Genomic DNA, 27,905 nt, shown 5'->3' on the forward strand with positions numbered 1-27,905 from the left:
CTGGCCCCGCCCCCTACCCGTGACGCTTGTTTCGTGCCCCGCCCATCACGCCCGAGTCACCCCTTTCGTGGCCCCACCCACTAAGAGGCCGTTTCCGGTCCGGGGACGTGGCGTAGCTGATGACGTGTTGGGCCCGCGCCTCCCCGGAAGCGGGCGCCTGAGGGGTCGCGCGGCGGGTTGCGTGCTGGGTGTCGGCGCCGCTCCCCTTCTGCAGCCGCTCCGCGGGTCCGGCCCCGAGATGGAGAGCGCGAGCCAGGGTACGGCGCCGGGGCCGCCGTGCCCTGAGGGCGGGGGCTCGCGGGCCCTGGGGGTGGCTCCGGCTGAGGCTGGGTCGCCCCCGGCTGAGCTGAGGCGGCGCCTGCTCTCGCGGTTGTAGCGGCTCGGTGGGGGGGGGGCGGGTGCCCCCCCCCCGCCGCCGCCGCCCCTGCCCGCGTCAGGGTGCCTGGGCCCTGGGCTGCTGAGGCCCGGCCTGGCTCCCTCCCTGCCGTCCGGGGGTGGGGGGTGGGGCTGAGTGAGGAAGGGCTGGAAGCTCCTGTTCCTGTCGCGGGCGCTTAGGAGGGCTGCTCCGCCTGCAGCACGCTGCACTGATGAACTAGCCGCCACAGTCGTGGTCCCGCTGGAGATGAGCCCCCTCCCTAGGCAGTAATGATCGGGGGAGAAGGCCTCCCCTGGAGAAGCCCATCCCCGTGCCTGGCTGAGCGAGGCTGTGTCTGATGTTGCCCTGATTATGGTTTCAGAGTAGCAGCCGTGTGAGTCTGTATTCGCAAAAAGAAAAGGAGGACTTGTGGCACCTTAGAGACTAACAAATTTATCTGAGCATAAGCTTTGAAGTGAGCTGTAGCTCACGAAAGCTTATGCTCTAATAAATTTGTTAGTCTCTAAGGTGCCACAAGTACTCCTTTTTCCTGATTATGGTGTCACGGCTGAACTCTGTCTGGAGGAAGAAATGTCTTAACTTCTGCGATTTCTCATATATTAGAAAACTCACCTGGAGCTGGAGCCACCCCTATTTTTAATAGACTGAGAAATGGAGGGTGAGGCTATAAACAAATGTATTTGCAATTATAGGAATGAGGGCATCTGACTCCCTTCTTCATAGTAATTATGGTTTGATTCTGTCAATCTGTAGATGCCATGCTGCTCTAGAGAGCCCACTTGCTGGAATGACTTCAAAGCTTTCTTGCCTCTGCAATGCTAACAGTATCAGCTGCAGTGTACTGCATGTAGTTCACTAAACTAGTAGTTGAGGTCATGACACTTGTTAATTTAATGGAAGCTGAATTGTTGCCTTCCCTTATACACATTCTGTAAATGAGAGAGACGCTTCAAGCTAGTTCAGGGGATGTACTGGCACAGATGTTCCCTGTGGGACAGTCTCTCTCTGATGTGTTATAGGTTCTGACGGATTGCCCAGTTTATAATTAACTTCTGATCCAGTTCTTATCAATCCTCTATAGAGAGATGCACCTTGTTTACCCTGCCTTGTATATTAGCAATGCATGTGCTCAGTGATTGATGTGTTACTTTTGGCCAAAGAGCTGTTAAAATATTTTTGACTAGTAAATTTTTCTTCTGATACTTCTGAAAGATGCTAAGTCTTTTATTAGATGAGAAGTTTCTCTTCCTCTTTTTCTCCCCTGGACTCCATCTGGAGCACATCTGCTTGCATAACATGCTTTGCTTGCTAGCGGCTTATTTTTTCCACATTCTGCTTCTTGTCTGTGACAGATATCAACCTTAACTCTCCCAACAAAGGTCTGTTGTCGGATACCATGACAGATGTACCCGTGGATAATACTGTTAGTGCAAGGACCTCTGCACCAGAGGGGCTGACTGAAGCTGAGGAAGAGGAGTTAAGATCTGAGCTTGCCAAGGTAAAATGGTGCTACCATTTCTGTTAAGATTGTGCCTCTATATCTGACAGAAGTAAAAGAGACAAGTGGCAATTCCATCCGCTGTAAGAAAGCTTAAGGGACACTAAATGTTTTAGACTTCAGCAATGGTGTAATGTTAGTCTCTTCTCTGGAATCTAAATCCATCATTTCACTGCTGAAGAATTAAATTAATTGCTAACTTTGTAGACTTTAACAATATGCTTTATTTCATGTTCTCCCTTCTGGTTTTGCTACAGCACTTAGCACCTTTATCAGAGTTTTCCTGATATCAAAGTTACAAGGAAAATGGTTTTCCCCAAACTGAGACTAAACAAAAAGCCATTTAATGTCAGGCTCCATTCAGAGTGAGAAAACAGGTGGAGTGTGGGGGAGAAACTACTCTTGAATTATGAGAACATGGAATTCCTTTTAATGTTCCTTCCCATTATAGGCAATGGCTTTGAATCTGAAAGCTTTTAAGATATTGCGGGTTTACAAATTTACATTCAAATATGAATGGGCAAATAATGAAGGTGACCTCTTTAAATGTCAGTTTATAACTTGCACCTGAAACAAAACAGGAAGTGAGAGCTACAGCTGTTTTCTTGTAGTTACTGAACTCCCTGTAGAAACCTAGTCTGATTTTGACTTGAACGCAATTTCAATAATGCAAAGCAGTCCAGAGGTACTGAGTTGTGGCTTGTTAAGATTTGTTTCCTTCTGCCGCTACCTATTTTCTGATGCTTACAGTTCTGATGCCAAACTGGATTGAAACCAGAGAATAAACCACAGGGAAAGATGGATCTTAGTTTCTTAATAAAAACAAAGGAACAGAATTATAAAAATAAACCATTTTCCTTGTATGCAGGATTCTGCAGTTTTTCAGATCTGTTAATAGAATCTACTGTTAACTGAGGATGCAGCCCTAGAAAAGGCTTCTGGGACTTTTTTGTGACATTAAGTGGCCCAGTAGGGTTATTTTTCTGGAAATTTTCCTAACTTAACCCCCAATTTTTTTTATCAGGGGCATACTTAAGTTAAACTGTCTAAAATTTTAAAATCATATTTAATTGGTGTCTGTGGAATTTAGATTTCTTCTCACATTTTTGTTAGCAGAGTTTCAGTGTATAAATATATCAGATTTATATTGAGGGAGCTGTGAAAAGTTATTGCCTATTTTTCCATGTTTAACCACTTAATTAAAAGTTGTGATCAAACTGAATTTCTGTAACACTAAGGCATGCTTCTAACTGGGAACCTGTCTTGTAGGTGGAAGAGGAAATTGGTACCTTACGTCAGGTATTGGCTGCCAAAGAGAGGCACTGTGGAGAGCTGAAGAGAAAACTGGGTTTGACCACTTTTGATGGGCTGAAGCAGAACCTGTCAAAGAGCTGGCATGATGTCCAAGTCTCCAATGCGTAGGTGTTCCCTATACCAAAGATTTCAAACATATATAACTCTCTGTAAAAAGCAGTTCCTTCCCAGTGAGGTTCTTCTGTGACTTTCTTAGTGGAGAGAGGGTAAAGAAACTTTCACAATATTTGCTTGTCATAGTAAAATGTGACTGCCAAGCAAAAAGTACCAGAAATCTATCACTTGTGATTGTCTGGGAAATGATTTGGGTAAAGCATTTTCTAATGAGTGCATGTCATAGTTCAGAGGCTTGATCATTGGGAATGGTCCTGGAGTAAGTATTTTCTTTTTAAAGGTTGAAATGCTAACTATTATTCAGTATTTGTAATGTAAACCAGTACATTGGCTCAGTGGGGATCTATGTTCCATTGGTTAAATTTAATGCTCTTAATTTCAGATTTTAGCAGGGATTGGAATTGGTTTATAGTGCATATGGCCTAGAGCATGTAATGCTCAGTAGAGCTCACCTGATGACACACACAGGTGAAGAGAAACAAACTATAATTGAGCTCTAAATCTCATTGCTACAACTGCCCCATTTATTTTATCCTAAATGGAATATCACTCCTTTGAGCTCAGGTGAATCATTCCATAATAGTTTTGCTATTAGAGAAGTTGCAGAGATCTCTCCTTTATTAAACAGAACAGTCTAATCTCTTTACATTTTTATACCTCTTGGAGAGCGTCTCCTGCCGACGTAGTGCTGTCCGCACCAGCACTTCTGCTGGTTGAATTTATGTTGGTTGGGGTGGGTTTTTTGTTTGTGGTGGTTTTTTTTTTTTTTTTTTTTTACATCCCTGACCAACAAAAGTAATAGTGTAGACAAAGCCTCGCTGTTCAGAGGGAAGGGCACAAGGCATTTCTAATACGTAGAAAACCACAGTTTACTCAATCCCCGCTTCAGGTCACCAGTTTTTGAGTCCTATAGCTAGGGCCCCTACCAAATTCATGCTCCATTTTGGTCAATTTCACGGTCATAGGATTTTAAAAATCATAAATTTCATGATTGCAGCTATTTAAATATGAAATTTCACGGTGCTGTAATTGTAGGAGTTCTGACCCAAAAAGGAGTTTATAGGGCCCTACTTATAGCAGACTGCACCCAGGAACAGAATATAATGAGGCACCTAAACTTCATGAAAAGATGTGAGGTCATGGTTTAGACAGTCTAATGAGTCATTCCAGACTCTCTCTATCCCTGACCGGTACTACTAGTGTTGAGACTCAGATTTTTTCCTGTGTCTGGCAGTACGAAGTACATGCAAACGAGGTGAGTTAAGAGCACCACCATTGACTGCCATTAGAGTATGATCAAGAGGGAAAGGAGGCGTTGTAACCAGAGGAACCCTATCCAATATAAGTGTTCTCATGTTGACTGTAACTAGAATCTGAACTGACTGACAATGCCATCATGTGGGGAAGGACTTTCTTGCTCCCCATTTCTTCTCCCCTCAGTCTCTGATCGTTGGCTGGTTTCAATATGTCACTTAAATCTCAAAAGTGATGACTTATCCTTATGAAAATGTTCCCACTTAAAAATATGATTAATCAGATTTTTTGTTTCTAGTTATATGAAAACATCTGAGAAACTTGGAGAATGGAATGAGAAAGTGACACAGTCTGAACTGTGAGTTCCTCTGGTCATCAGCACCACCTGCTTGCTCCTCACTCTATTCTCCAATTTGTACTGCTGCTTGTTCTTTTAGGCATTAAGGGTTGATTGTATGCTTGGGGCAGAGTGAAGTCCTGTTCAAGTCTCTTGTTTATTAACAATGTACATGACTTTCAACGGCTGCAGAGATGATGGAAGCAAAAGATATTGCTGTCATCTCTTTAGCTGTCTATTGCCATAGCTGAAGTAAAATTCCAATCAGTTACCAGGCCACGCTTTACATAAAATGAAGCATGAAATGTTAAGAATTACTGTTGACTGTCAGCTAGCCCTTGTTAGGCAAAGTGTGAATGAAGTCCCATGCTGTATCAGAGTGAACATTGCATTTCCTGTTTTAAAGCTAATCTGTACTTTCTCCCCTTCACTCCATAAAAATCATAGCAAACACTTTGGGGACCAGCTGACTGACTCCATTCTTCTGGCCACAAAGGTAGACAAGATAATTGGATGTGTTCAGTCCTAGGAGGAATGAGGGCCAAACAAACTTGGGCATGTATGTGTCAGCTACTAGTAGCTACTACCATGTTCGTGTGACTTTGACAGTTTACAAATACGGGCCTTTTGTTTATCGGTTGGATGCCAGTATAGGTTAGAATGCTGTGAATTTTAGTTGGTGTGGTGTGGTAGAAATTCAATTACTAGCAGACAGTAGTTCTTGCAATGCATTTCTAGTTACTTGGTCATCTGTCTTAGGCATTCATTGATCTTAGTTCTAAAATAATGTAGGTTATGCCATGTAGTAGAACTTCTAGTGATTGAGATCTTGTAAGTTTTTTGGATTTATGTAATTTCCTGTTAAAGATGAGGAAATGGAGATGAAAGTTACATGACTTGCACAGGGTCATGCAAGGCAGTATCAGAGCTGGAAATAGAACTTGTATATAGTGCTATATAGTGCATGGACGGGGGGGAGTGGTTCCCCATAGGAGGGCAAAGTGGTGGACCGTACAACTTTGAACTGGCCTGATATCTTCTGTACTCCTAGCTTAAATCTGTACAATTTCTTTGGCCATCAACAGTTATCTGAATAAAGAGGAAACCTGGGCTTCGATGTTTGCCCACATCTAAAAGAACAAAGTGTTTTATAATTCTTTCCTCTAGTAGCCATTCCCTCCCCCTGTCTATCACACGGGAATAGCACTTTTTCCTTAAACATCTAGATGCATTAGTTATGTGGAAGGTCCAGGAAGGAGAGCATCTATCTTGAAATCATTGGCACCTTTTCTAATTTCCGTTGTATTTGTAGATATCTTTCAGCCAGCAGCACACTGGAGGACTGGAATGAAAAATTAACCCAATCAGAAGCGTGAGTGTTTTAACCTTTAGTATAAACCAACTTTCAAAAAAAAGCACATTGTCACTAACACTCTCTGCCGCAAGCTAACAATTTTCTGCTTTGACTAGTCCCATAAAGTACTATCAACAAAACCTTTGTATGTTTACCCAATAAATCAGAGGTGGGCAAACTACGGCCCACGGGCCCCTCCCCTGCAGCCTCAGCTCACTGCGCTGCTGGCCCAGTGCTCTGGGCGGCAGGGCAGCAAGCTCCTGGGGCAGCATAGCTGCAGAGCCTGGCCTGACCGTGTGCTCTGAGCTGCGTGGTGGCATGGCTGTCTCCAGCTGGGCAGCTTGGCTGTAGCGCCACCAGCCACTGGCGCTCCAGGCGGCATGGTAAGGGGGCAGGGACCGGGGGGGTTGGATAGAGGGCAAGGGAGTTCGGGGTGGTGGTCGGGGGTGGGGGTGGATAGAGGGCAGGGAACAGGGGGGTTGAATGGGGGCAGGGGCCCCGGGGGGGGCCAGTCAGGAATGAGAGGAGGGGTTGGATGGGATAGTGGGGGGCAGTCAGGGGCAGGGGGTCCAGGGGCAGTCAGGGGACAGGGAGTGGTGGATGGGGCAGGAGTCCTGGGGGTGGGCCATCAGGGGACAGGGAACGGGGGGGGTTGGATGGGGCAGGAGTCCTGGGGGGGCCATCAGGGGGCGAAAACCGGGGAGGGTTGGATAGGGGTCGGGAGGCTGGGCCACGCCTGGCTGTTTGGAGAGGCACAGCCTCCACAAACTGGCCCTCCATACAATTTTGGAAATCGGATGTGGCCCTCAGGCCAAAAAGTTTGCCCACCCCTGCAGTAAATACCCATTTTATATTCAAGTCACTGATGTGCATCCAACTGTGGTCAGTAGTGACATCTTTACCCTCCAACATCTGTCTACTGATCTGGGAGAAATGAGCTGATTCATTCCAATTTTTGGTGGATGGGGTCCATATCACTCTGACCATCTTCAGAGGTGGCACTGGGTTTGTCAGTCTGACCTGACAAGCCATGGATTGAATAAACAGACTGAGCTATCTAATACCTAGATATGGTGAGAGATAGTAATGGGTCTGTGATGCAGCATGCACTTTTTCCTATTTGGTGTCTGGTCTCAGAATCAATATGGCTTCGGTTTCCAAGGCATTCAGTACACCATTTTAAGAACATCGAGTAAATGTTAAAAGCTTACGAACCCCACAGCTATTGTATTGTCTGTCAATCTCAAATAGCCCTTTAATCACTCTTCTGATGTTAAGCAATCCCTTCTTTGGGTTGAGGTTCCTCCTTTCCATGCTAATTTTAGGGTGTTAACAGTGCTGCAGTAAAATCTGGGTCTAACCTGTGAGCTTAACTCATATCTAAGCAGATGGTTACATCTCACTCCTCAGGAATCCTAGTAACTACTGTCTTCTAAAGATAAACTTTGCTTAGCTTGCATAATAGCCTTGCTGCCTGTCATAGTATGGCCAAAATTGCCTGCTTGCACAGTAGCTTGACTGCGGGAGTTCTTACATAATTTGTTTCCTTGGTTGGAGCTGAATATTAAATTAGACTACTTTTTATTTTTTATTTTTTTTCTGCTTAGCTGACTGGAGTCTTCTCTGGAGTAAATGCTACCAGTATATTATAAAAATTATCCCTAGCCCTCAAACTGCTTATTACATTTTTAATGCAATCTCCATTTGTAATTGACTGTAGCTGAGTGGATTATGAGAGGCAGGTAGGATCTCCTTAATTTTTCAGTTTTGCTTAGATAACGGCAGATGTAGGTCATGGGTCATTTGTAGCTGAACTCCCTTCTGTACATCGTGATATGGAATTCAGTTTCTTTTCTGGTTTCAGAGTAGCAGCCGTGTTAGTCTGTATTCGCAAAAAGAAAAGGAGTACTTGTGGCACCTTAGAGACTAACAAATTTATTAGAGCATAAGCTTTCGTGAGCTACAGCTCACTTCATCGGATGCATTTGGTGGAAAAAAACCAAAACCTTTGGTTTTTTTCCACCAAATGCATCCGATGAAGTGAGCTGTAGCTCACGAAAGCTTATGCTCTAATAAATTTGTTAGTCTCTAAGGTGCCACAAGTACTCCAGTTTCTTTTCTGGTAACCTGAATTATATTAACTGCCAGTGTGTGTGTCAGCATAAAGGTGGCTTCCTGTCATGGGAGCAAATGGAAGATTTTTTTCACTGTGTAATACAGTGTGGAGTGCGTGCGTGTGTGCAGGGGGGAAGTGAGAAACATCAGAACTTACCAGAGTGTGGGGTTCTACTTTCCAAGTAGACTGTCCACTTGCATTACAAAATGAGAGTAAACCCTGGCTGTTCTGTTACTTGGTGATATTGAGCACTATTGTTTAAACGCTAGTTATTACCTAAGTCATTGAATAACTTTCCCTGGTAGCATTTAATCAGAGTTCAGTCCATGGGTGTGTTCTCATAGAATAAGAAATTTCCTGTTAGATCTGTTTCCTTGCAGTCATTAATAATAAATTGCCAGAAAATGGCAGTAGGAAGCCTGCCTATGTAGCTTGTTCAAGAGCTGTTTTTTTACACCTAAAATAGTTTTTGCATGCCATTCTTCCTGCTTGGATTGGCGCTAGAAAGAATGTTATCTGGCAGTTGGAATGCTAGCAAGCTAGACAATGTTGTTGTCGTGTTGGTCACAGTATATTAGAGAGATAAGGTGACTGAGGTAATATTTTTTTATAGGACTAACTACTGTTGGTGAGAGACAAGTTTTTGCTTGTTTCTCTCTCTCCAGCAGAAGTTAGTCCAATTAAAAATATTACCTCATCTGCCTTGTCTCTCTCTAGCAAGCTAAACACAAATTTAAAATAAAGTGGGAAGGGATGAAAAGTGATATTCCTAGGGCATTCTGGGAAACAAGTGCAGAATTCCCGTTTCCTCAATCTAGGATTAAATAAATGCCAGTAATCAGATTCAAGAAATACGAGGTTGTTTTTCCTGCCAGGTTTCTTGGGACTCTTCTGCTGAGTAAGTAGTTATTTTCTGTTGTACCACTTCGTGAGCTGCTAGGCAGCATAACTTCCAAGCTTCCTGACTGAATTGAAAACAAAGACCTAACCTATGACACTTGTAGCACTTTCAAAGAGAAATCCTTTGTGCATTGTTGAGAGGCTTCTCTTAGCTTCCAGGCCTTGATGCAGAGTGTGGTTTGCCATCTAATCAAAGCATGCAATGTGGAGAGAGGGTAGAAGCTGGTGCACTTGCCTAATGTTTACATGAGGTGGGTGGAGGAGATTGCAGAATCATTTAGTCAGATGAGAGAACTGTCAGTGGCAGATGTAGATGTTCTGTGATTTCTGCTTTCTCTCTTTCACACTGGTAGCTGGATGGGAGCAAGCAAGGGGGAGGTGATTCTAGTGGGGGAGGGGAGAATTTTATGGGTCTAGGTATAAGCCTTCGCCGTGTTGAAGGGATTTGTCCAAGAGGTGTGCAGTTCAAAAGTGCTCTTACATCCTTGATACTCCTGTATACCTATCTGACATATGCAAAACTACCTCTCTTCAGCAGCATTTAGCATCAATTTGCAAGTCTGTTTTCAGAATCCATACCTCACTACAGTAATTCATGCTTTTGGCTTGCAGATAGCAATAATCTGATGTGTTCTCCCATTTAAGACCACTTGCATTCTGCACTAGCTGTAACTTGTTGCTGCCTAGCAGGGTCAGTTGCGTGGAACATATTGGACCAGTTCTTCAATAGTTCTTGCTTTCTGGTCACTTTCAGGTACAATAAAATTTTTACTTTGAAGTCCTGTATAGGTTGAGTACTGGCTCTTTGAGAGACCTACCTCTCTTTTTGCCTTTGACCTCAACTGTTAAGAACATCAAGGGCTCCCAGGGTAGTAGTCCCCGTATTTAAATAACTGATTGGGGTGGGGAAGGGGGATGACAGTGTACTTATTAAAGGGCTTGTCCTCTATTCTAGAAATTGCTCCCCTCTCTGCTGATCTGACAGTGCCTGACTTTGACCCGTTTATAGTACAGTGCAAGGCCATCTTTCTCTGGCTTGTGTGAAGTGGGTGGGGTGTAACTGGGCACATCTACCCTTTGAGCAGGGCTTGTAACTCCCAGCTTGTGACATACCTGTACTAGCTCTGATAATTTTAGCGCACTAGCTTGAAGAGTGTAGCTGCAGCAGGAGGGGCCAGCTGCCCCGAATGCGTGCCTAGCTTCTTGGACAGGCCCATACTCGGGATGGGTTGCCCCTTGCACCTCCGTGCTTACACTCTATTTTTAGTGCTTGAGCTTGTTCAGCGCTAGCACAGATATTAGGCCCCCAGCTCAAAGTGTAGGCGTGCCCTTATTTGAGTGAGGATGGAGTCTTGGTTGTCCCTATTGGAGGCAGTCTACTGAAGTCGTTTGTTAAACTTTATTATGACTAAAGGGTTAATAGTAAAAATGTTCTTGTTCCTAATTACACTCTGTTTACTCTTGGGTTCTGTCAACTTGGACAATGGCAACTAATTATGCCTCTAGCTTTTGTTGTTTGGATCTACTTTCAGTTTCCTAATGCTGCAGTGTTGGAAACCCAAACATTGCAGCATTACTTTAAAAAAGGAAGATTACATCTTAAACATGTGGAATGCTCCCAGTGCTCTCAATTTCATAAAAATGAAATATGGGGCAATTTAAGTTTGTATAATATTGCATATGTGTCCACTGCCATCGTACTGGTCTTCATTAATATGTGCAACCTGCTGTCCTAACCTGCATTGGAGCCTGAGGCCTCTCCGTTTATGGGCATTACTGGAGTCCAAAAATTAATGTGTGGTGTGATTCAGTTCTTGTCACACTTTTGTTGGATAGCACTACTGAACAGTGTGACAGCCTGCTCAGGGCAGATGCCCAGTACCCAGGAGGGATGGGCCTGAATTCCTTGTATTCCAAGGAAGTTTTGACTCTGCAGGTCAGGTGTAAATTCATTAGCTGTAACAATGCCCAAAAGCCTGTGTTAAAGCTAACAGCATTCAATACCTCTCTCTCAACCTTAAATCATATAATTACCACCACTTCTTACAAAACAAGTTGTGCTGTGGGAAGGATCATGAGTGAAGCTGGAAGACTTGGATGTTAGACATCCAATGTCCTGTGGATTTTATGTCGTCTGAATTTTGGGGCATGAATTTGGCAAATGGCTAGATGACACAATCTGAATAGTCATTTTTGTTGGGACTGGGGGTGAAGAAGTAAAGCTGGTTCATTACTGAGCTTTGTGAAGTACTAAGCATGTGCAATAACTAGTATAGTTGAGTCAAGAGGCCTGTTCATGTTACAGAATGTGGGTTGTTGGGCTTAAAGAAGCATAGTTAAGAGGACTTCTTGGAATCTGGCTCAAAGTGCCACTGTGTTCTCTCCCACACTCCCATCTGGAGAGTGAGAGAGAGAGAAATAACTGTCAGCCTAAATTGTCTACTTGAACTTGTTGCTTCTTGCTTTGGTATTTGAGGGTTGAGAGAGTAGTGGGTGACTCTTACATGTCCTGTTCCAAAATACTCTATCACAGTTTATGTAAGAAGGATAACTTCAGGCTTAAATATTCAGGAGCCAGAAAACCCAGATTTAATTTATCCCAAATTTAATATTCTCTTGTTGGTGTATGTAGCTGATTTTTTTTTTTCTCACAAGTTGAAGTTGCTGTAGATCTAGATGCTAATTGCCAACCTAGAGTAACTTGGATAGGATGCAGTTGTGTAAGTGCTTAGCATGTATTTGTTCACCTGTGGTCCCAGAGCATGGCTTGAAATAGAAAGGCTCTGAAGTGCCTCTTCTCTTGACCCCTCTTATGAACTGTTCAAATATGTATAAAATCAAACTGATGTAAAGCTGTTCAAGACTTCTCATTTACCTGTGGTTAAAGGTTACTGACTGGAAACTTTTCTAGCTATTGGTTCTAAGCTGCAATTGCAAAGGTGATGCTCATTCTTGCACTTCTTACCTATTTTGTAACATGTCGGTATTACCAGTTTCTTCTTCCATACTGAATTCTGCAACAAAAATGCTTTGTCTTCACTCAGGGCTGAAAGTTTATTTATGAGAACAATTTACTCAATACTGAAGGGGGCAATTTTTTTCCTTAAAAGGAAAAAAGGAAGAGTGGGGAGCTATAAAAACTTTAAAAAATCCCAAACTGGAAATTTCAAAATGTTCACTGAAATAACCGATGTTAATCAGATTTAATGGTTAGAGAGAAATTAAAATATCAACATAGTAAAAAATATAGAGTAAATATGAAGAAATACATTAAATCTACTTTCATTTTCTTGCTAAAATTCAAAGCCATAAGTAAATATGAGGTCAGAAGAGTAGCTTTCAGCCATGTCAGTGCAACTTGCTAACCTAGTGCCCTGCTTTCTTTGCCTCGGCATCTTTTTCAAAATGCTGGCAGGTGCTGCTCACATTGCTGCTTGTAATATTTCCCCCACTAACCTTCAGTTGTTCAACTTCTTTCTGCTTAGTTATAAGAAGACTCAGGAAACCCTGTCCCAGGCAGGTCAGAAGACTTCAGCTGCCCTTTCCAATGTGGGCTCTGTTATCAGCCGTAAACTTGGTGACATGAGGTAAGAGCTCTGTTCCACTTTCCCTCTAGCACTGGAGTCCAGGATTCACACAATGTTGAGGTTTAAACACCTGGAATTCATGCCTAGTTTTTTTTCCATTTTCAGTTCTGTGCGCTGTAGTTAATGGCAAAATGAATCTGATACAGCTGTTCCCTGTGACCCGGTATATATTTCTCAGGGTTTAATACATATTTTTTAGCTATTTCTGGATTCTCAGGAATCCTTTCTTCATCGCTTTCCCCAGCAGTGTTCTGAGAGGTCTGTCTTTGGTAACACTTATCGCTTTAATTTTCAACAGTTCCCAGAACATTTAAATATTTGATTCTCTTGTTCCACAAACTCATAAAATTTTGTAGTCTCCCCCGTACTGGGAAGAAGTACCATATTATTCCATTGCAGTTCATTCATCCTGTTTGAATAGTGGTGTTGAAAAGATTTGAGGGGAGCCCTTTCTGTTCTTCTGCAGGAAGATGGAACTCCATTTTCTCACTTCTTATGCTGGTGTTTAAAATAGAGTTTGGCTCCATCAGAGATGTAGAGAACCTGAAGGTGGAGAAAACTGGATATGTAATATGCAACGAAAATAATGCGCATCAGTTCTCTGATGTATGAAAATTAAAATTCCTTGCTGATGGGCACAACTACCTAGCACAGTGGGGAATGGGTATTGGCGGTAGGGGGGTTTAATAAGGGAAGTGACTCAGTCCAGATGTTTGTTACTAATATGGACTAGAACTTTCCCTGTTCAGTAACTACAGAGGTGTATAAACCCACTAATTTGGTGAAAGGGAACAGGAGGAATTGTTTAAACATCTAGAATTAATGTCACTTACCCAAATTCTCACATCTTTAGATGTAAAAGCTAATATTAAATTATTGCATAAGTTTTAGACACTTGTATTAGCTACTGTACCAGGAAGGCTGCTAATGTCTCACTGTGTAGCGGAGGAGGTAGCTCCCTGGGACAGCAGAAGGTGGTTTTAGAATCTGTGGATAAATCAGTGTTCATATTAGCCATTGGAGCACAAAACTAATTATATTTCAGCTGTCTTTCACTTAGATATGGGGGATATTTAACCTCATAAATATCTCTAATGATTTGAGGTTGCTATAATCAATGAAATAATGCAAGTTAGGAAATGAGGCATTCCCAGGCATTCATGTGCGATCAACTCAGGATTTCAGTAAGCGCCATCTAGTATTGGTTTGACCTAATTTTGAGGGCAGGAAGTATCAGTCAATAAAACACCTATCTCAAGGGGATACTGACAAAGTAATTTAATTTCTTTATGAATTCCTTCAACTGAGCTATGAAACTCTGGTGATTCACTTTCTGCTGAATCTTTTCTAACATTTCACTTGGCTTGGATGGCTAAACTAGTCAGTTTCTAGTTCTCTTGTACTAGTCCAGTGCTTTTTGTGTTCATAGCTATGCAAAGGGAAGTTCCAAGTTAAAACAGTCTTCACTGAACTAAGAGAATTCCTAGGTAACTTAAGTTGACAATATCTCTAACTCAGATGCATCAAAGAAGTAGTGTTCAAATCTGTATAAGGTTTAGCCTTGCCTTCAGGTTCAAGGTCAGTTTAGAACTCTGGTTCAGACTGGTTTTAAAAAACCCCTCTAGATTTTAGCCACACTTTAACTGAAAAATTATCTGTTTGGCTTTGGGTGCGGTGCTTGCTCTGATTTAAGTGTTCATATTGCACCCATCAGTATGGTGTCTAACAGGGAAACCAAACCATAAGGGCAGATTTGAGTCAGTGGTTCAAGTGGAAATAATTCAAAGGTCTTCACATGAACAATTTGCAGTTTTAGCTCATCTCTAAATATTATTATTGCCTGTGCTTGAGTATTAGTTGCCTCAGTTTTGCAAGACTGATTACTAAATGTGATCATATTTAGTCCAGAACCTTCATGCAAAACTAGTATCTAGTAATTGTAGAGTGTAATCCCCTCTGGAGAGGACGGGGGAAAAAAGTCTCAGGATGACTTCAGCCATTGCTCTTAAACTCTGTTACATGTGTATTAGTCCTAAGGGAGTTATATGGTGTGTTTTTGTAAAGCTGTACTTTGCATACAGGGTCAGTTAAAAAGCATTGTGATCCAAGTGTTTGCACTAAGGGGTTTAGAACAGCAGAAACCCACTTACTCCATTCTGTGCCAGAACTGTCTTGCATGGGCCAAACGTAATGGGGAAAGAAGAAGTTAGAAGTCTTCCAGACAGTTAATGACAGTGCACAGAAAAGATATCCTGTAAAATACAGTATTTAACTTTTTCTCTAGAGTTTTTTTTTGCAGGATATCAACTCTTCCCTGGACTCTGCATACACAGCTGCCTAATTTATTAGAATAACTTTTTTGGTTTAAAAATAAAACTGTCTTTAAACATGACATTTGACAAAATTCAGATTGGGCAGTTTCTTCATCACAGCTCTCATTCTTCCCAGGGATTCTCCTTTTCCTCTGTGGCTGTGAGTACCCAGGTGGTAAGCATTTGATGTAATCTCTGATCACATAGTACTGGATATTCCAAATTTACTCTCACTGAGTTGTACATGGTATTCCTGGACTAGCAGATATTGTTGCACATTTTCAGTAGCACCCAGCTTGTGTGAATTGGGTAGAGAACTAGTCCAGTTTCTAATCTTTCTAGTGTGCATTTGACTCCTCTTTCCTACTAATGACACAGCAATTTGTATAAATCTTTTTTTCTCCCATTTATTTTAAGGCTGTAGCAGACTGAAATGGGCAAAATGTGGTTCCTTTTGCCAGTGTCATAAGTGCATAATAAATGTGGGGGTCTACCTACCAAACATGGTAGCTGTGGCAGAAGTGTGTGAATTCTGTCCCCTCTAAGTACAATCACTTCACAGTCTGATTGGGAGCATTTGTGCTACCCCTAACCTGGCGTGACTAAACCATGCACAAATATTGTTTGTTCAGCAATGTGAACTTGTTAGTTCTCTATTTAACTCTGTAACCTTAAATTTCCTAGAGCAATGCCAGTGTCCACATCAAAATACATAGGCTGTGTAGTATGAATTCAGCAAGAAAAAGTGAATAGAAAAAGGTACACGTTCATTGTAATTTACATTGAAGAAACCTCTGAATTTCCTGTCTAAACATGCAGCACTAAAATTGTGAAAACACCCTACATTAATGCAATTAACACTTCCTTCTTGGAAGACAAAATGGTGGGTCTATGGGCAGCTTCTCTGTCGGAATTATATAAAATCAGTCAAAGCATTACCAAATAACTCTGCAGGATTTGCTGTGGATTTATGGCCTTATAGTGGAAAACAAATGAAAGTAACCTTTGCTTCTTTCCTGTGAAGATTTAATAACACTTCTTCCAGTCTTCCTCTGTTGTGTGTGTAAACCTATATTGCTCTCAGTTTGTACTTCTCTGCTGGCTTCAGGTAAAAAATACAGTCCTGAGAGTTTCAATACAGATTCAATTTTTTATTTTCTTTTTTTGGAGCAAAGTCTTCAGTAGCAACATTCCCTCGAAAAAGAACTGTAAACTGTTGGTAGTTGAAATGTGATCAGAGATTACAGTGAGTGAGGTTGGTTTCTTGTAGTGAGCAGTTTCCTCTGAATGGGTGAGATGTTACTTGTTTTCAATGAATCTCAGTGCTAGCCTTTAACTGTAATTGCTTGTTAGAATTCTCCTGGGGCTTTCTCTGTCCCTTCATCCTGCATTTTTTATAAGAAAAGGATCCAGACATTTATTTTCCCATCTTGTGGAAGGATTGAGGTAAATGGAAGGGGACGCTGTAGACTGTTTGTCAGCCTTTGTTAGCTATGGAAAAATGCTAGAAAGGGGGTAATGACAACATAAATGTGCAGAATGCTTGGTCACAATTCCCTTGTATAAAATGTTGCCACTATAGAATCAAAATAACTTGTGTTGGGAGACATCTTCAGTACATCAGTTGCCATACATTGCTGGATTGTCTGAAATCTAATAGCTTTAGAATTAATCATGTTCAATAGTTAACCTGTGGTACTTGAAGTTGTCTATGTATAAGAGGACTGATGTTGTTAGTTACTCTATTATCTTCCCCAGCCACCTAATCTCTGAGACTAGTCCATATGGTGGCTAGCTTAATTAATGGGAATGGGTGTTCTGCAAGTAATGTACAGCATTGCTATTAAAGCTATAAAAGTCTTAGCCAGTTTAGCTTTCTCTGTTATCTCTGCATTCTCCATTGATGCAGGTTTCAGGCATTCTGACCTTACAGCATTTTACTGTAGTGTATAATTTCAGTAAACTAATTTTAAGGGAATGCAGTCTTCCCCATTAGAGAGGATAATTTTCAGAATGTATATTTTCTAATATACATTTAATTTCAATGTTTGAAGGAGTCTGCTACTGTAGCTACTACTACAAGCATATTGATTGTTATTTTGAGCTGATGATGACTGGCTGCAGGACAGCTCCTGAATTTATGTAATCTGGAGACATTTTATCAAAGAAGGAAAAGGGCTACAAAAAGCACAAATAGATCTTCAAAAGTTCTGTTTCAGGTGCTAAATAGGCTGAGCTGTGCTTGTGGTAATAATACATACAGTGTTGGGAGTGGTGTATGTTTGTGTATATTATCCAAGTTGTTAATCTTTATAGAGGAATGAGTTGTAGAAACTCTCACTTTCAAACATACCAGTGTTTTGGCTTTGGCTTTGGCTCTGGCTCTAGCTGTTGAAGAGATGGCCTTAATATATGTTGGGGGAAAACCACAAAGCACGACTAACTTCTTGGACTTTGGTGTAATCAGAGCCCCTTGTTCTCCATGGAAAATTTTTGTCTGAAGTGTGTGGCGAGACTACTTAGTTTCTACTGCACCGCACTGCTGCAAAAGATGAAGCTCTGGCAGCTGCATTTAAATAATATAAAAGAGAAATCAGAGTAGCCTCAGTGGTTTTTCTTTGTAAATTCATTTTACGCCATCTCAGTGTTCTCAACATGCCTTAGACTCTCTTGTTTTGGCAACAGGTAACAGTTGTAGAAGCTGTCATGGGCCTGGATAGGATAGTTTAGTCTTGGTGGGTGGAGTAGTTGTGACTTGGCACCCAAGAATGGGTGGAAGGCAGTTTTGGGATTGTGGCATAAATTATAGTGAGGATGAACAGTTCTTGTTATCGTGCCCTCACCAGCCATGTCTGCAGACTCAGGAAGAAAACAGTACCCTGGCTTTTATTTGTTTCCTGTAAGGAGTATTCACAACAGCAAGGCTAGCAAAGCTTTTTAAGTGAAAGCTTAGGGTGTGGCCACTGTAGCGGGAAGAGGTGGGTTTTCCATTGTTTGCTAACCCTTGATAAAATCCAAGTGTTGACAACTTGTGGGTTAAAACCTTTTTTTTCTAATGAAGACAAGGCTTGAGCGTGTGAACGCAGCTTTGTGGCAGGGGCTAGATTCAATAGTGCTGGAATACGCAGTGTTCTGGCTGTAACTTCTTACTGCAGACAGTAGCATTATTGATGTTTGCAAAACTTCATACCTCAGTTCACATAATACAAGATCATAGGGTAAGAAATATGTCTTGGGCAGCTTTTCTTAATCCCTCTTGAGGCAGATTTTGTTGTAGATAGGTGGGCTTTCTGTCTAAGGCATTTATATGCAAGACTTATGGGCAGCTAAGTGGGGCAGTCAGCTGGACACTGGGGCCTAACTAACATTTCACTTTTCTCTCCTGCTGCGGCCGATGGGTTCTTCCAGGGCTCATCCCTTCTCGCATTCCTTTAGGTAAGACGCTTTTCAGGGCTGCTAAAAGAGGAGGCTTATTTATTTTTTTGCTAATCTTTCTAGGGGGCACTGCAGATTTAGAGCTGACCTGTAGGGCCCATCTGCACTGGTAATACTGATTAGTTAGAGAACTTGGTTGCAACAGATGCCCCTGGACTGGCTTTACAATGAGATTGCCATTGGTAGAGGGTTGAACATAAATAATTGCAGTGCTGTAATTGAGTCCCTTGACTTGGTCATATTTGTAGTGTAGATGGGGCTGTAGGCAGTTTACAGCATCTTTTTTATTTGAAAGCTGACAGCTCAGTGCAGTTCCATTCTCAGGATCACTCCATGCATCTTGTACCTCTTGCTGCTGTTCCTAAATTCTGGGAATATCCTGCCTCTTAAAATTAAACCTTGATTAACAGAGTAACTTGGTGCAAGAAAGCCAGTCATAGACCTTGTCAGCTCTTTTTTTTTTGTGTGGTGCCTATGCAACATCTCTTGTCTCTCAAATAAAAATAATTTAGTCCTGGATCTTGGGCCAGATGCCTTTTCTGGATATTCTTGGGCATAGTATGGTGTTTAAAAAGCTTTTCCTAAATTAAATTTTTCTGTGGGAGGTTTAGCTCTTTGTACTGACATAAGCAAATCTGTCAGCAGTTGAAGCATAAAGCCTCTAAACACCATTCACTCTGTCCATATCTTGCATTCTTCATTAGATACACTCAGGCTAACTAGTCTATAATTACAAAACTAGTTTGGACTACAGTGTGTCAAAAGGCAGGAGAGAGGGGCTTTTGTGGGTTATTTCTATTGCCTCAGCTATTTGCAGCAGCCTTAATGTTGTTGGATATAGTAAGTGTTCGGAAATTGTGCAAGACCTAACCTCATATGCTTCCAATGTCTGTTTGAATTGTCTAACTCTTCCTTCTCCACTTTTAATGCTTGCGAGTAGCAGTTATTCCATTCGCCATTCGATAAGTATGCCAGCGATGAGGTAACGTACGAAATGTCTATAAAAGTGGGATGAGTGGGAGGCGTAGTTAATTCCAACCCACTTCTAGGGCCTTTAAATTCAGCTTTCATTTTGTGTATTGGGACTGTTTCCTTCAGTTGACCTCTAATGTACATTGTGGGGTAATGTCTCCTGCAGCCCCTCTAGTTCAGGGCTTTGAGGCCTGTTGCATAGGTTTATTAGTGGCTATGTTAGACTCTCTCCTAATGAGGAGTCAAGTGAAGTGTTGTAATCCTGCCAAAACTCAAATTGCATTTTTATGGCTTTCAAAGGTCCCTAAAGAGAATTATGCTCCTTTTTTTAGAATTTCAATACAGTTGTGACTAGTAGTGCAGGTGACATCTCTCTAACCTCCCACTGTATCCCTGGTTTACAAGCTAATGGTCCAGCATGCCAAAATACCCTGACTTTTGCAGTAGAACAATGTCTTCCTTGTGTGGTAAAATCATAAAAGTATAGAGCTGGAAGGGTCCTCAAAAGGTCACCCAGTCCATCCCTCTGTGCTAAGACAGGACCAGGTGTCTGTACACCATCACTGACAAGTGTTTGCTCACCTGTTAAAAACCCCCAATGCAAGAGATTTCACAACCTCCCCATGTAACCTCTTCCAGAATTTAGCTACCCTTATGATCACTAGCTATTGAAGAAATTACAAACTGATTAAAAAGCCTGGTTTCTCTTGACAATAAAATGTTTAATTGGAAGCTCTGGTTTTAACATGTAAGAAAAATATTCCCTTAGTCCTCCTTTGCATGAATGTACTTTTGTTTGGGACAATATAATTTCCCTGAACAGAAATGTGCCTTTGTGTTTTCATCTTCATAGGAGTTAGCAATACAAATCCTTTCTACTCTTAAGTAATCTCCACAAAGTTGAGAAGCTTAATCCTGAATCTTACAAGTCAAAACTATCCTTAAAGCTACTCATTTTCTAGTAAAAACTTTAGCTAAACTTCAGAATTTAGCAGAATCTGGTATAAACTGTAATCCCCATTCCCACACATGGGGATGAATGAACTGTATGATGGGAGTAGAGCTGGGCAAAGAGTGCAGACCCTTTTCACTTGTTCAGATTCTTAGATGAGTTTTGCTTTGGTTGTACTCGCACCTTTTGCATTTCTGGCATACTAAAGCAGGTAAGTTTTTGTTGTATGGGTGCAAATGTTCAAAATGAGTCTTGTATACATGTCTAGGAACAGAAACTGAATTCTGTTCTCATGAATGTTCTTGCTGGAAGAACTTGTGCACTGCAGTCCATCGAGGGAACAATTCCCCATGATATATGTGCTAAATCATAACTCTTCGATACAGACTATTACTCCTGAAACATTTGTGATCGTTCTGTAAGAAGAAAGGCTACATTTATCAAACAGTGGATTAAAATGAATTGCTCACGTCTAAGGTTCAGTTCTCATATCACAGGACACAAATCTCTCCCACTGACATAAGTGACTACTTCTGTCGTGTGGTCAGAGAATAGAGTCCCGGGTATTCCTGTTGGGTTAGAACTCTCAACGTTCCGTTAATCTCTTTTGCTCCGGAGAAGCCCTTCCTTTTCAGCCTAATAGTAGCTAATGTAGAAAGCTGAAAGACTTTTTTCAAGCCTGTCTAAAATGTTCAGCTTCCCCTTTTGGACTAAAAACATGGCTTTCTTACATAAACGAGAAACCACTCCTTTGTCTGTGAGACTTGCCCCTTACTAATCTGTAATCCATTGACTCAGAACAGAACTCAGCCTGCCTTTTAGGTTTTTAGCTTGAGTGGCCTTTATTCAAACAATAGGAAAAATACAATGTGGTATAAATATTTGCCTTCAAGACCTTGCTGTATGCCAAGTATAGCATGTCTAATGCAGTTGGCCAGTTAAAGATAGTGAACTCTAACTTGCAGGGAGATGGCAAGATGACCGGAGTGATAACTGCCTTAGGTGTGTTGTGGGTGGTGGTGCTCTTGCATTTGAATGGCTAAGGAACTTTCACAGGCTTGATATTCTCAACCTGCTCAATTCAAACTAAAAACCAGTTGTTCCAGTAGCTTACCCCTTTTGACTTTACATTGCCTCTTTTCCTTCAAGGAACTCTACGACCTTCAAGTCATTTGAAGACCGAGTTGGAACCATAAAGGTAACTGTCTGTTCTCCTGTTGCTAAACTCCCACTTATATCCATGATAAGCAAATCCCTATGCAAGACAGTCTGTGTGAAACTAGCTTAAAACTGTCAAGGGGCGCTAGTGCTTACAGAGAACTTCCGGGGTAAATGGCACTTCGGGGCCCCTGTGCTTAAGAGTGTGCAGTCTCTAAGGCTAATAATTGGTAATAGATTATGGGGGGAGAATAACTTTACTGTATGTCAGTACACCCCTTGGAGAAGTGCTAACTGTCTGCACTGAGGACACAAGACCAGTGTCCTTCTCTTGTCATCTTCAACAACTTTTCTTGCTTTTGCAGTCCAAAGTGGTGGGCAGCAGGGAGAACAGCACTGACCCCCACTCCCCTACAGGCTCTGGCGACAAGTCCCCCCAGGACAACGCTCCTTTCTAACCCCTTGGTGTGGCTTTTTGCATGGCTGTGCACAACTGCAGGAGCCCCACTAGTTCTTCACAACAGCAACAGCGTGCAAATAAAGGAAGGGGGCAGTTCCCATTCTGAAGAGAAGTATCCATACATTCATACACCGACATTGCTGCTGGAGTCAAGTAAAATAAAAATGTTTTGTACACAAATATTTTACACTAAAGTTTGTAGATGAAATGTATCACTGTGCTGTCCTTTTGGGAGAGCAGGTAAAATAGTTTACTCAGCCGAGTCCAGAAATAGCATTTCTGGTGCCAAACACATGCATTTCTCACTCAGTGATAAGCTGTTTGAGTAGGCAAGATTGTTTCTTTAGGTAGGGTGGGACGAGCAAATATGGAAGAAGCCAACTGCATGGGAAACACAAATCTTCAATATCTGGCAGCAGCCCTCTGTTCTAAATTATTTATGAAGAGAAGTAGTTCCCAGTCTCCCATCACTGCTCTCTCCCACTACCACAGAGGTGCAGGGCCTGAGAGGCATTGAAAATTTTTCTCTCGTTAAGATGCGAATGGGGTAAACAGTCATTTTCTCTGGGCTCCCAAAAAGGAAACAACTGCCTAGTTGTTACACTAATGCTCTAGCTTTAACAGAACTAAAATCTTTATTTTTAAATGCAATGAACTTCAAAAATAAAAGCTGAGTGAGAGCTTTAGCATCATATAGGGAAATAATACCTTGGACTCTTAAGTTAAATCGCAAGCCTTACATCACCTTATGCTTTATTTGTTTATAATCTTTTTATATATAGAGAAATGTGAGGGTTACAAAGTTGGGTTTGGAGCACTGGAGTTTTGCATCATACAATAGTAGCAGCATGCCCATGTGCCAGTTATTGTGTTCATTTCAATGGTGCACTCTGTTGCCTGAGTATATAAAACTTGCTTCTCTGTTCTTGGGTGTATGCCTTCATCGTCCTGTAAGGAAGAAGCTCTGAAGACAGCTAGCAGTGTGGCCAGATTAGAAAAGGACAAAGCTCTGTCTCTAGCAATGTGGGCACTGTACTGGAGAATCCTGTCTCTACCCTGCCATTATGTAGGTGGTTTAGTTTGGAGGGTCCTAAATTTGATGGTACATTCTCTTGGCTAATATCTCCACCCATAATCTTTGTTTACAGTACTTGCAGAGAATCCTGGAGACTAACTTATTCCTTAAGTATCTGGATGTTTTACTATTCTGCTGTCCAACACTATCACTCAGGAGCTGTAGAATGAAAGGTTACTCAATGGTGGCCTGATCTTATTCTAGGCAAAGGTGCCTCCACATAAAAACCTAGAGTGAGCAATTCTGTGCCTTAGAGGCTAAGTGGGACTTACTCAGGTCTTTAGGTTTGCTTACATACGTATCAGTCATTTCTGTAGTTTGAGTTCCTCTAGGATAACAGTTTTTTTTGTCCTTTAGAGAAGCAAGTTTTGACATTTGGATCTGCTGATCGTAAACCTCAATAACCATGCTTGTTCCCCCATTTTGCAGGTGTTGGGGGAATGCATACTATGAAAAATTAGAAGGCAGATGTGATAGGAAATAGGTGGAGTGTAGAGTGTCATTTACCAGGTTTTATTGTTTGTGGCTGAAATTACCCACAGTGTGGGGAAAACAGTGTCAGTTAAATGAGGGACTGCTGAAGCTTAGATATTGAACTGTTTTTCTCTACAGGTGAATGTTGGGGAAATTTGTCAATAAAGCTTTCCATTGGGAAACAAATTACATGAATTTTTGGTCTTGAATTTATACTTAGAAATCTAAATGAGTAAGTGCAAAGGTTACGAACCCATCAAGGGCAATATCCAACTAGCAGAGTAATTTTGGGAGGGAGGCCTAAACTGGTGACTTCTGTGTAATGTATGTCATTCTGGCCACTAGAAGCCTCTGTATGTGCTATGCTTCAGCTGATGAACTGGTACCTCCAGTCTAGTACTTCCCTATAACAGCCACTAGCAAACATCAGTTGACACACACAGTATGCTCCCATGAACTTTTTGTGCAAAACTGACCAAAAGAGGTAATGGGGGAACTTGCATGCTGCTTAAAATTGGAGGAGCTGGCCCCTGTCAAGAGGAGAGACTGGAACCAAAAGGAACTTGGTGGAATGAGGGTATGAGCTGACAATTTCGTTATGCAATGAATCAGCAGAAAAGAGCTCAGTACATTGTATCGTCTGAGGCACAGAGCAGAACATACTTTCTACCAAAGCAAAGTAGGCACCAAAGCAGGAAAAATCAGTCTAGTACAGTGGTTCCTAAATGTTAACAGCCCATGAACCCCTCTAAATTGTGAAATCTCATGAACCCTCTCCTAAAAATGAATATTTCCAGGGATTTAAGTTTAAATTTCCTCCGTACTCCAGGGGGCTCCTGCTGCTGGACCCCGTTGACTGCTCCTGTCAACTGAGCTTGGGCTGCAGGTCCTGCTGACGGCCGGGGCTCAAGCTACCAGCCCCAACTGCCCGGCCCCACTCTCCCTGGGGCTTGGGCTGCCAGCCCCACACAGAGCGCTGAGGTTCAGGCAGCTGGCTCCCCTGCTGACGGGGGGGGGGGGCTTGGGCTGCCAGCCCCAACTGCCTGGCCCCGGTCAGCCAGGGGGTCAGGCTGCCAGTCCCGTGTGGAGTGCTAGGGTTCGGGCATCTGGCTCCCCCGCTGATGGGGGCAGGGCTCGGGCTGCCAGCCCCAACTGCCCTGCCTCGCTCTCCCTGGGGCTCGGGCTGTCTGCCCTGCAACCAGGTTCCACCTGGTGCCTCCAGTGTCCGGGGTCCTCTGGCTGCCATTAGTGAAATTTTTCTGGCGAACCTCTTGTAACATTGTGCGAACCCCAGTTTGGGAACCACTCTTCTAATACAACTCCCTTGGGAAACCTTGGGCCTAGTTTTGAGAAGGGAAAAAGTGCAGGAGCATTGAAGGATGCTAGTGCTGCATTAAAAATAACGTATGTGTAAATTATCAATGCCTGTCTACTTTTCCTGACTACTGTACCCCTTTCAGGAGTCTGATTTCTTGCATACCCCCATGTTTCACCTCACCTGAAAATTATTTGCTTAGAAAATCCGACCTAAAAATACAAAGGTGTCACAGCACACTGTTACTGAAAAATTGCTTACTTTCTCATTTTCCCATACAATTATAAAATCAATTGCACTCACATTTTTTCAGTGTATAGTATGTAGAGCAGTATAAACAAGTCATTGTATGAAATTTTATTTTGTACTGACTTCGCTAGTGCTTTTTATGTAGCCAGTTATAAAACTAGGCAAATATCTAGATGAGTTGATGTACCCCCTGGGAGACTTCTGTGTCCCGCTGGTTGAGAGCCACAGCTGTAGGCGATCCTGGCAAGTGGTTAACAAGCTGTAGGCCAAAAAGTGACTGAGGGGAGTGAGCCCCAGGTTAGTTCTTCAGAAAGGTCAGGTCACTCTCATACCCTTGCATATTGCCTTCAGTTGTACATGGGCATTTCTTCATTCTCTCTGGGAATAGTTTAGAAAAGGGGGGAGGTTTTTTTTTTAAACTTCCTCTTGTTCTCGCCACTGGAATGAGCCAGAGTAACCAAAGTTAACCTGCTGTTAACCCACCGCCTAAAAAGCCCCTCATTTTAATTTTTAAACAGCAAGGTCTTGAATGAAAACATTCCATGCCAGTGGGCTTCTAGGGCTGTGGTGCTGTCATTGCATGGGGAGTGTCAGTTGTTTCCCATCCTAGCCATTGATTCATCATTGCTTCCATCTCATTGATCTCCTTGTATTGGGAATTTATCTCAAATACATCTCTGCTAGAAATGTATGCTAAAGACTAATTGAACTTGACTTTAAGCTTCCTTCCAATAATTCCTCCTCAACCTTATTTTCGGCTTCTGTCCTATATTTGAGCTTTGGCGGTGGCAGCGGCAACAATTCTGGAAGTTCTTCAAGCCAGAGAAACTTGGAATATGGAAAAGCAGCAGCTGAAACACTGGCTTAAATTTTTAGCATGATAATCCTGGAAAATAGCTTCTTGAAACTATGTTGACAGTCGTGTGTGACTAAAGCAGTGCAAGGAAAAGGGAAATTCTGACTGTGATTAGCCTGGAACTGCTCTAAAGGCTGCACAACGTTTGGAGAAGGATGAATATGGACTAGACGTATGTTTCAGGGAAAGACAGCTCTGTGACCTCATAGGGAAATATTTTCTCCTTTCAGAAGGCAGCCAGGTGGCTGAACTTGAGACTTTGATTGGCTGACCACAAAAGCTATTTGGTTTTATTCATATTTGCTGCCTGACTTCCAAACATGGGGCCACATCCTATCATGATCCAGTCATGCAGCTCCCAGTGCCATCCACTGAATTGTGAGCAACGATCATGGGCATAATATTGTTGAAAGCACTTCACTCCGCAGATGCTGGATTCTTTTGTGGTGTAGAAAAGGTGGGTGGAGGGGAGACCCAGAGCACCAACTCAGTTTTCAATTTAATTTAAACTATAGCTTGACCAGCTTCACATAGGGTGAAAGAGTAAGAACGTGAGCCCCCTGTGTTGTCGGATGTGGTTATGATCTGCCCAGGATGGATATGCTGGATTTGGGGTTTGATCCCATCTATCTGTCTGTCACTACTGCTTGTATTTGATCTGGTAGTCCGTTAGTACATAATGCCATGCCATCTCCTTTCTCCCAGGGTCAAGCAGAGCTTTTCCCACTGCTCTTCAATGTCTCTTTGAATTGGTGGTAATTTGAAGAAATATCATGTACTCCCTTGTATTTTGGACACAGCAGTAGAAAGAGCCTCTCTGTTGCAGTGGGTGCATGGTCTTATTCATCTCTTTTCACCTGGTCCCATGAGAGAAGGGCAATGGCTCTCTTCCATGAACAGGATATGGCCTATTGTCTCCAGTTCTCCATGTCCCCACCTAGCCATGAACTATCAATATATCTTCCTCATCCAAGGTCAGGCAGAGAACTTGTCAGTCCCTGGCACATCTCCTTGCAGGCTAAGCAATAAGGGAAGAATGTTTGCTTTTCCACAGCTGTTAACTCCAGGATTACAGTTGAAGACATTTTATGGCAAGGCTGGACTGTCAGAGTGAGAGCAGGAGGCAGGTTCCAAGCAGAAAGTACAGATCCCCAGACAGCTGCTGTAGGTGCTAGCGCAGATGGGAGAAGAGATTTGTGTTTGTAAATACCTATATCAAAGGATCTTAAAGTGCTTTACAAACACTAATAAACTGTCTGATTACATCTGTCATTAGGAAATTTGTCCTCCTTTTGCAGAAGAGGAAATGGGAATGAGGGCCACATCTTTAAAGGTATTTAGGCACCTGACTCCCATTGATTTCAATGGGAGTTATGCACCTAATTACCTTTTAAAACTCTGGCCCTGAGCGGTTAAGTACAATACCCAAGGCCACATATGTATACTGTTACCATTACAGCTAGCTGCATCTTTGCCCCCTTTCTGGTCTGTGTGCACCCCCCACCCCCCAGTCATTTGGCAGGCCTCAAATCTAAATGCCCTGAGGTGGAAATCTGCATTCCTCCTACTTTTAGACCAGGCCCTCGGCTACCATACCCTGTGTATTAACTTTGCTTTCCTAGTAGGTCTGACTGGGTGTGGTACCTGTAGTTCTTTCTTGTGCCAGTCTGTGACCAGTGGTATTCAGTGACAAAATAGTCGTCTTAAAGCCAAAATACTGTTTTAACAGTAGGAACAAAGCATTTAGAGAGCGGATTTTAGAACACACGCTACACACGTCTATCTTGCTTTATGGCA

At 42.4% G+C, this 27,905-nt stretch overlaps 1 protein-coding gene and 1 long non-coding RNA gene across 17 annotated transcripts in view; one reads left to right on the forward strand and one right to left on the reverse strand.

The window, feature by feature from the left end:
- On the forward strand, window positions 1-23,874 carry TPD52L2 (TPD52 like 2). 16 transcript variants are annotated; one of them, XM_038369059.2, is made up of 9 exons: window positions 90-257; window positions 1,729-1,874; window positions 3,144-3,292; window positions 4,855-4,914; window positions 12,749-12,850; window positions 18,571-18,597; window positions 19,538-19,579; window positions 21,671-21,719; window positions 22,045-23,874. In XM_038369059.2, the coding sequence occupies exons 1-9, from the start codon at window positions 239-241 to the stop codon at window positions 22,135-22,137; spliced, it is 687 nt and encodes a 228-aa protein (XP_038224987.1). In that variant the 5' UTR covers window positions 90-238; the 3' UTR covers window positions 22,138-23,874. The 16 variants fall into 16 exon arrangements, with proteins under 16 accessions (XP_038224995.1, XP_038224998.1, XP_038224997.1 ...); XM_043496214.1 differs by lacking the exons at window positions 18,571-18,597; window positions 19,538-19,579; window positions 22,045-23,874 and adding exons at window positions 6,206-6,265; window positions 21,899-22,038 and having other exon boundaries at window positions 84-257; window positions 21,671-21,829; XM_043496217.1 differs by lacking the exons at window positions 21,671-21,719; window positions 22,045-23,874 and adding an exon at window positions 6,206-6,265 and having other exon boundaries at window positions 85-257; window positions 19,538-21,372.
- Window positions 23,565-27,905, reverse strand: part of LOC119841563 — a 13,051-nt gene continuing 8,710 nt past the window's right edge. The window contains exon 5 of the long non-coding RNA XR_005288585.2: window positions 23,565-27,279. This is a non-coding gene — a long non-coding RNA (uncharacterized LOC119841563). The remainder of the gene's footprint in view (window positions 27,280-27,905) is intronic.

This window comes from Dermochelys coriacea, chromosome 13 (assembly GCF_009764565.3).
Source record: "Dermochelys coriacea isolate rDerCor1 chromosome 13, rDerCor1.pri.v4, whole genome shotgun sequence".
NCBI lineage: Eukaryota > Metazoa > Chordata > Testudines > Dermochelyidae > Dermochelys > Dermochelys coriacea.